The 9,108-nt window shown below is 47.6% G+C and overlaps 1 protein-coding gene across 2 annotated transcripts in view; it reads left to right on the top strand.

Annotated features, from left to right (window-relative positions):
- The window catches only part of RAF1 (Raf-1 proto-oncogene, serine/threonine kinase), a 73,465-nt gene extending 65,353 nt beyond the window's left edge, over positions 1-8,112 (top strand). For both annotated transcript variants that reach the window (XM_057554309.1, XM_057554310.1), the window contains 7 exons: positions 2,495-2,579; positions 3,351-3,527; positions 4,727-4,773; positions 5,958-6,076; positions 6,462-6,593; positions 6,727-6,861; positions 7,092-8,112. In XM_057554309.1, coding sequence (XP_057410292.1) covers positions 2,495-2,579; positions 3,351-3,527; positions 4,727-4,773; positions 5,958-6,076; positions 6,462-6,593; positions 6,727-6,861; positions 7,092-7,235 — 839 coding nt within the window. In that variant the 3' untranslated portion in view covers positions 7,236-8,112. The remainder of the gene's footprint in view (positions 1-2,494; positions 2,580-3,350; positions 3,528-4,726; positions 4,774-5,957; positions 6,077-6,461; positions 6,594-6,726; positions 6,862-7,091) is intronic.
- Positions 8,113-9,108: the final 996 nt, after the last annotated feature.

The following is a 9,108-nucleotide window of genomic DNA, read 5'->3' on the forward strand; positions in this document are numbered from 1 at the left end:
TCCTATGGTGTTTGCCCATTGTTCCTAGCAGACTGAATCGCTGGTATGGCAGTCCTTGGAGGGTACACGTACAAATGAGGGTGTGCGGTAACGCAGAGTATGGTCTCTGGGTTTCAGTAAGAAAGTGCGCATAACCTGTTACCATAACTGTTAACCGTGAGCTGCCTGGCCTCTGGATCCCTACGGTGCTGTGGGCTCTGTTTTTAGTTTGACCCTGTTCAGTCTTCCCATCAGTGACTTGCATGACTCAGGTATTGTGGATGACTTACACAGCGGTGTCATGCAGATTTGGATAATAGGATTTGGATTTAGAAAGATGGGAGGATATGAAGTGTCTATGATGATAGAAGAAAGAAAAGATGAACTTTTAACAGGAGTAAGTCTTGTTCAGGAGTCCAGAAAGTAGAGGCTAGAGGTGGAAGACGTTCAGCTGACAGCAGGTCAGAGCGAGTCACTGTGAACAGGCTTTGGCTGCTGATGGATCATCTGAGGTCTGAGGTTGCATTACTGATCAGGTCCAAAATGGGTGACGCTGAGGGTGAGTTCAGCGACGACTGGAGCATGCCCAGAGAAAAGCTGTGAGAAAGGGAAGGGCTTGCAAAACTAGGCTCATGAACTAGAAAGCAACCCCTTCTGAGGGACCATCCAGCATCTCCCCAAGTCTTTCTTCTGCATCCCTATCTCCAGCCTGTCCCTTTAAACCCCCATCTATTGCCTGGCCGTCTCCTGGCCCTTCCTCTCAGTTGACTGCCACATTGAGTCAGTTCACCTTCACAGGGTTCCTTGCCTCCATCTCCTTTTTATCCCTACTGTCACCCACGTGCCTGCGTTGCACCTGCGTTCCTCCTCCCTGGCCTCCCTCCTGTGCTACAGGTGTCAGATCACATGCTATGTTAGAGTTTCCCAAACACAACTTGCCGTTTCTCTCATCCCCCTTACCTCACCTTTGTTCCTGGTGTACCAAGTCTAGAACAGCCCCTTCCTTTGGCTTATATCCCATTTCCTTCAGAAAACTTTTCTATATCCTCTTTGCCAAGATACTTACTCCTCTCCTCTGTCATCCCCCGCCCCAATCCTGTCTTGGCTCAGACTGCTCCAGAATGGGCACTTATGCAAAAGACTCTTGTCCCTCTACTCAGTCATAAGGAACTTGAGGTTGGGGCTGCAGTTTACCAGCTCCATCTTCCTAGATATAAGGCAGCCCTGAATATAGCATGCAGCTCTGCCATCCAAAGTCAGCAGCACCTTCCAGGCAGCCCTGGGCCCTCAGTAAGTTCATGCACCAGTGAACTGGATAGGAACCAATTTGGAAGCTGCCGCTAAGTGGGGATTTTAGCTTTAGATGATGCAAACAGAGATCACGGGGCAACAGTTAGGGACCTATCATAAGAACCATCTCTGTACCCTTTGGTGCTCCCCCAAAGTGGAATGAGTGCTCCAGCAGGCTGCAGGGGGGTGCTGCCAAGGGCACATGCTCAGTTGTGGAGGAACTAAGTCACCTCCAAGTGCCACTGAACTTAACTCCTACTTTGTTTGATCATTGTATTTAGTAAAGTTACTTGTCATGAAAAGCTGAGGTCCTAATAGGGCTTCAGGTAATTTATTATCATTACAACTATTATAAGTATGACATAACACTTCTAAAGTGGCTTCTAAATCGGTAGCACCTAGAAAGTAGAATTGATCTCTGGATGTTTCTGAAGTTATATGAAGAGGCTGGTTTTACTCACAGTGATTGACAGTCAGTTAGTGGTCAGTATTTTAGTTAGAAGTACAGCTATTGGAGTCAGACTAGGGTTCTGATCCTGGCTCCAGCACTTTTCTTTTGGCTATATGACTTTGGCCAAGTAACTAAACTTCAGTTTGTTGCTTGTAAGATGAGGACAACAGTATTAACGTCATAGAGCAGCTACGAGGATTAAAGGAGGTAATACCTGTGAGAACAGACAGTGCCAGGGTATAGTAAGCAACCAGTATTAATCATTAGGATTACTTTCTAATGGCATTGAAAGCCGAGAGGCTTAATTTCAATATATGTCTTTGAATTTGTACAAGGGAGCTTCTCAGGTCTCATTGAAATGTGGCTGCTGAGCTTAGCATCAACTGCTTACTAACTGGCCTGCTTCCGGGCCCCATCCTCCTGGCCCCGAAGACTCAGTATTTGCTGGGCCATTCATATCCACCTGCTGATGTCATCCTCACAGGCCCAGGTTGTGACCTGTCACACATGACCTCACCGCTGGGGATGCCAGGCTTGACAGGAGTAGTTTAAACCAAGCTGGTTCAAGGCCTGTGGGGCGGTATTTTAAGGATAGTAGTATAATCTAATTTTTTAAGCTACTTGATAATTCAGAAATTTGCATAGTATTTGTTCCGTCTGTGTAGGTATATGATTTTTGAATAAGTGATTAATTGTATCTTCCTCAGAACTAGTGTACATGAAAAATAACAAAGTAAGATCATTCAACTGCACTGACTGTAAACTAATTTGCAGGAGACGTTGCAGTAAAGATTCTAAAGGTTGTTGATCCCACACCAGAGCAGTTCCAGGCCTTTAGGAATGAAGTGGCTGTCCTTCGGTGAGTAGAAAGCTGGCCTGTCCCTTGGTGTGGCAGGGGCGGGGCATGGATGCTGGTACAAGCACTGCAGAGGAAGTAGGCTGCATGACATGACCTGTCTCTGAGGGCTGATGGCTGGGACCGGTGGTGAGTGTTCACTGTGGAGTCCTGTGGTTGAAACAACTCCCTCATGAGTGAAAAGGAGCGGAGGGTTTCTTCCAGCTTATGCGCTTGTTAAGCCTTTAGAAGAGCCCCCTTTTAGAGGCATACCCCCTTCCACTGCCTCAGGTCTCTGGGCTCACTGCGTTGATAGAACAGCCCAGGTTCTATCTCTGGGTTTTGTTTTGACGTAGGGAGAGATGGGTTCTATTTTCACATTTATTTCCAAGAACTCTTTATGCCTTAATTTGGACTTCAAAACCGTCAGCTTTTAAGTCTTTGAGTCACTGTTGAGACTTGTAGGAATAAACTGAATAAGGATGGATTCCACAGATGAGGGGTCCTTGTGACCCCTGTGGGGAGATTGGTGAATACATGCTGATGGAAGAGAACGTCCTCTGTTCGATCAAGGCCAGCACTGAGGGCAGTGACGGCAGCCCCTTTGTCAGCTCACAGCACCAGCTGGATCGTCAGCAGTCCGCTGTGCTGGCTTTGCCAGCGCCTGGACTGTAAGCATGGGTGGTGTCAGCAGCACGCAGGGTCTGGTCGGAGACCGTGGGAAAGCAGACGAGATCTCCCTGTTCTGCAGCAGCGGCAGGTGCAGAGCCTTTTCTTCTCTCCTCCCCTCTCCAGCAAAACCCGGCACGTGAACATCCTGCTCTTCATGGGGTACATGACGAAGGACAACCTGGCAATTGTGACCCAGTGGTGCGAGGGCAGCAGCCTCTATAAACACCTGCACGTCCAGGAGACCAAGTTCCAGATGTTCCAGTTGATTGACATTGCCCGGCAGACGGCTCAGGGAATGGAGTGAGTGAATGGCCTGACGAGTAGAAAATCTGGGGTCCAAGGATCAACTTGTCCCTAAATCAGAACCAAGATTAGGAAAAGCCAAGCCTGTTAAGTGACTTCTGTGATATTTTTGCACAGCTGGAAATGAACCTGTGTGCTGGGCCAAAGGAACGAGAAATTCAGGTTTATTGCCCAAGCTGAGGCTACCCCCTTAGGGCTCAGATTCAGGTTACAGCAACTGCCCTCAAAATTCAGCCAGACACCCAGCACAGTGCGGGTTGCCACCTTCTGGTGGGCATCGTGTCTGAGGTGTAGCGCATCAAGTGTGCTTATTCCACGTAAGGGTTTGATCAGATGTCACGTTCTGTGTACTTTTTCCTTTTGGAGAATGCTTAAATTAAGGTGATCCATAGCACCTCCATTAAATACTATCGTTTTGGGTCTTTGTGCTTGACACATTTCTCTGTGAAAGGGTTGTGCGTATGCGTTTCAGTCTTGGCTAAGCCAGGGCAGTGCTTCTCAAACTTTTCCTTTGAAGTACCCCTAATGTGGAACAGGGGGAACTCCTCATACCCCCTGACGACTAGGAACTTTAACTAAAGCTGTGCTTGCAAGTGGTTTATAAAATCTCATGTTGTACTTTTAAAATTCATATGGAATTTGCATTGTATACATTTTCAGAAATGACTAGTTATTTTTTAGAGATGAAATTCACTTACAAAATTCACCCCTTTAAAGTGTACAATTCAGTTTTTTTAGTATATTCACGGAGGTGTAAGCCATCACCACTGTCTAATTTTAGAAGATTTTCAAGATACTAGATGAAGTCTTTTGTGTCTGGCTTCTTTCACGTGGCGTTTTTGAGAGATTCATCCATGTTGTAGTGTGTGTCAGTACTCCATTCCTTTCTGTGGCTGAAGAATATCCCATTGTATACAGCGTTTTATTTGTTCATCAGTTGATGGATATTTGGGTCGTTGGAATTACTTTTTGAATAAAACTGATGCTTAAAGACCTTCCCTGTTTGTGCTGTGGCCTCACTTTCAGATGTAACTCCTGACGTGGACCAGGCTGAACCAGTGCAGGGCCAATCCCCAAACGTGACTTCTCAACTAGGAGTCAGGCCGTCAAGTGGTTTACTTCTTAGATGTATTTTGAAGCTGCTTTCTACCAATATCTCTCAAACTGGTTTTAATAGACTTATTTTCCCTTCACAGCTATTTGCATGCAAAGAACATCATCCACAGAGACATGAAATCCAACAGTATCCTTTGGTGGTGGTTTCATCTGACTGCTCAGTTCTAAATTTAGGACACTTTTAAAGTTTACCTCAGCAAAAGTGACTCTGGAAAGAGTTCCATAGAAGTTGAGATACCTGTTTGGGTTATGCTTGAAACCGGCCTAATTTTTAAATGCTATTTATTATTAAATTTAACTTGGGGGAATGGGCCTTTTGTCTTTTATGCTATTTTCTAGTTTGTGGACTGTATATCTGGTTAGACAGTAGCTTCAAGCCAAAAGTTGCAAGATTTTAAAAATTACTACTTAAAATTGTCTTTCTTGAATGCACAGAAATGGTTTCCTTAGAGATTACTGTTGGAATCAACCCTTTCCAAGACTTAATGTGCTTTTACGGAAGGGGAATGAATAAAGGTGTTTTTCATGCTGTAGGGTGTGAAATGTAACAATTTTACGTCTGCCTCCCTCCCCCAGCCTTTCTCTTTGAAAGGAGTATGGCATTACAGCCGCACTTTGCTTCTTGGCCAGTGAGAGGCACAGCAGTTGTGTTGGGTCGCATGATGGGATGTGGCCTATTTTGGGCATGGGTCTGAGACATAGGATACCTTTTAGTGGTGGGTTTTGGGGGACCAACGTATTATACCATGAAGGCAGACACCACCGATTTTAAGGGTATGAATTACTGGGCATCAGCAGATCACACAAGTCGGCCTTAAACCGCCTGGCTTCTTTACTCAGAACTGAGGTGTTTGGTTTTGATTTCGAAGTCACCAAGTGGTGGTACCTATCCTGTGAGAAATGCCTTCAGGCAGACAGCATTCAGGACTCAGGGTGTTTCCATTAGCCATTAGAGGGCAGGATGCAGGCAGAAATGGATGTAAGCAGTCAGCAGGCCATGCTCAGAGTCTTGGGGCGTAAGGCACCTACGTTATGTGGGAATGTCACAAGGCCAGACACCCGGCTCCTAGGTGTGTAAATGGGAGGCAGCAGCAGCGGGGGGGCAAACTGGCTTGTTGTGGCTGGAGCCAGAGAATCTGGTACCCAGAGCACCTCCTGGAAGGAGCCGCGTTCTAAAGCACTAGCAAATCCAGTGCAGCGAAGGCTGGGGCAGATGGGAGGCCGAGAGATGGTGCTAGTAAGAACTTTGGGAAGTTTTTCAAAAGTAGCTTGACCATTCTTTTAAAACCAGAGTCCTTAACAAGCATTGAGATATATTTCTCCATGAAGGCCTGACGGTGAAAATTGGAGATTTTGGTTTGGCAACAGTGAAGTCGCGCTGGAGTGGTTCTCAGCAGGTTGAACAACCCACCGGCTCCATCTTGTGGATGGTGAGGCGGCTAGGCCCCCTCTAGCAGGGTACAGGGCCAGAAGGGGTGATGGGAGATGTGTATGCAAACTTCACGTCTTTCTCCACATTTCCCCGACCACCTCGCTAACACCTTCAGTGTTGGCAGCCCCTGGGCAAATTTGGGTTTCCTGGAGGAAGCTGGCGACGAGGAAGTGCTGAAGCACAGCTCGGGGGAGTTAGGTGATGGGGAGTGCTGGATCTCAGAGACAGGATTCCTGAGCTCCTTTGAGCCTGAGAGTGGGAGCCCTTTGGGAAAGAGCCACAGCAGGGCTGAGGAGAGGACTTTCATACCCAGCCCAAGGGACAGCCTGGCTCCTGCATGTCTGTGGGGCCCAGATGGTGACAAACGCACTTTGTCCCCGTAGGCCCCAGAGGTGATTCGAATGCAGGACAATAACCCGTTCAGCTTCCAGTCCGACGTCTACTCGTACGGCATCGTGCTGTACGAGCTCATGACGGGGGAGCTGCCCTACTCCCACATCAGCAACCGCGATCAGGTGCGTCACTGGCGCTCAACGACCCGCTCACTGGAAGCCCCTGGGCTCTGCCCGTCTGAGCAGCACAGGGTGGAAGGTGTTGCTTTCACTGTTGTTCATCCACCTGTTCCCTCAACTACTTTCTTTCCCTTAGATCATCTTCATGGTGGGCCGAGGGTACGCCTCCCCAGACCTTAGTAAGCTGTACAAGAACTGCCCCAAAGCAATGAAGAGGCTGGTAGCCGACTGTGTGAAGAAAGTTAAGGAAGAGAGGCCTCTTTTTCCCCAGGTAAGACTTGGCTCAAGGAGCTAGAAGTGATTAAAGCAGGAGTTCTTAGTGATACAAACAAGGAGAGAAGTTTCTTGCTTTTTGTTCTATAGGGAGGGACTTGTGTTCTCCACAAGATGATGCAGGTGGGGTGGGGAGAATGGCCTGTGTCTTTGGGCCAGATTGAAAGCTGCTGCTGCAGAACGCCCCGCCCCCCGCCATGATGAGACCATTTTATGGCCTCGTTTCAGATCCTGTCTTCCATTGAGCTGCTCCAACACTCTCTACCGAAAATCAACCGGAGCGCTTCTGAGCCATCCCTGCACCGGGCGGCCCATACCGAGGACATCAATGCCTGCACGCTGACCACATCCCCTAGATTGCCTGTCTTCTAGCTGACTCTGCACCTGCACTCAGGCCACCAGGTGGGAAGGGAAGTCAGCAAGCATCACCTTTCTGCGGGGACATTGCTCGTCTTCAGAGAAGCTGCTGCTAAGGACCTTCTAGACCATACAGGGCCTTAACTTCACGTTGCCTTTTCTACCCCTCTGGCCCTGGGAGGAGGAAGCCATTCACAGTGTTGGTTTGTCCTGCTCACCCGCAACCCCTGTGCTCATGAGCCGAGCCTCCTTCAGATGCACCGGTGGCTGCTGATGGCAGTACATGATCTGGGGCCCCAGCTGTTGGCTAAACGAGTATTTTTAGGGCAAGAAAAAGCACTCAGAGGGGAAATGCAGGTAGCAGGCAAACCAGCCGTGACGTGGGGACATGTGGATTTTGGAAATCAGCTCCTACGAGGAACGCTTACCACAGAAGGAAGGACGGACTTCTCTTCAGAGATACGTGGTGTGGCACCAACAGGTAGTTTTGCACATAATGCACCAAACAGCCCAGGACTGTCTAGACCGTGGCAGCCTGGAGGAGCCTGCTTTGGTACTATGGACTTGACTTTGGGGACACTTCCTTTTCTTGAAGGTCTCTAGTGCTTTGGGATGGTTTTCCAGAAGAGGTGCTTGGCGTGCCCCTCCCAGTCTCCGCCCTCTCAGGGAGCAGTCTTCCATTGTGCTGAATTTGTCTTCCAGGAGCTGCCCCTATGGGGCGGGGGGCCCCCCCCTGCCCACCGCCAGCCTGGTCCCTACATCATCATATGCAAGGAAGCCAGGAACACAGGTTTTCTTGATAATTTGGGTTTAATTTTTGTTTTTATTGCGCCTGACAAAATACAGTTATTCAATTTGTTATTTTAATAAAATAAATTAAATGTAGGTTTAATGGCTGTTTCCTCCTTTTAAATCCTGAGCTCACAGCTTGAACTCCATTTGTTCATGCCTTTGGGAGCAGAACTCAAGAAACAGGAAATGGGCCCAGAGCCTCTGTTGGGAATTGAATTCAGCCTTTGTCACCCTTCTTACTCCAAATCAGGTAAAGAGTAGACTTTCTTCTTTAATAAAACATTTGGTGTCTACAGCTGTCTATAAAAATAATTTAGGCTTGGAGTTCCTTAAGTAAGTTCTATGTTCCTTCAATTAAAATCACTACTGATGACAGAAGACTTGTACTCAATTCTCTTCAGGACCACCGCTATATCAGAACCAGAAACTGTTCTTAGGTGTTAAGTTTTTATAAAATTTCAAATCAAAGCCAGGTTTTACAGATAAAAACACACATGAGCCCTCGGGGCACAAGCCAGCAGGTGAGAGTTTCCCCTGGAGGCATGTGTGCAAGATTACTCTGACTGTGACCCTAACACAAACTGTAAAAGAGGGGCCGTATCTCTGCTTCCTGCTACTTCAAGAGCCCCCACCCCCAGGTAAGAAGGTTTATACCTGTCTGCTGAACGTCCCGCAGCAAGACTTCTCCCCTGATTTGGGACACTGCAGAGCCCTAAGTCAAGTTTTGTGCTAAGGTGTGCAGCGTGGTTTTTGAAAAGCAATATACAAATCCAGTGTTGACCACACTATTTCAGTATACTAGGGAGGTTCACCACACAGGAATCCTTTGGTAAGATAAATGAATCTGCTGCTTTTAGGGGCAGCTGCACGGTCCTCGAGGACGGGAGCCAGGCTGGTCTGAATCAATCAATGAAAACTCTGGCTGGTCAGCTGGCCCCCCTGAGGAGTTTGAGGTGCAACTAAGATAAATAGCAACTAGAGAAGCAGCGATTCCATATATGTGTTAAGGTTATTTTATATCCTCACTCTTCCCATGGCTGTAATAATGGAGTGGATGAGACCAAGGTTAAATACAACCCCACTCAAATACAAGTGA

This window comes from Balaenoptera acutorostrata, chromosome 10, assembly GCF_949987535.1.
Source record: "Balaenoptera acutorostrata chromosome 10, mBalAcu1.1, whole genome shotgun sequence".
NCBI lineage: Eukaryota > Metazoa > Chordata > Mammalia > Artiodactyla > Balaenopteridae > Balaenoptera > Balaenoptera acutorostrata.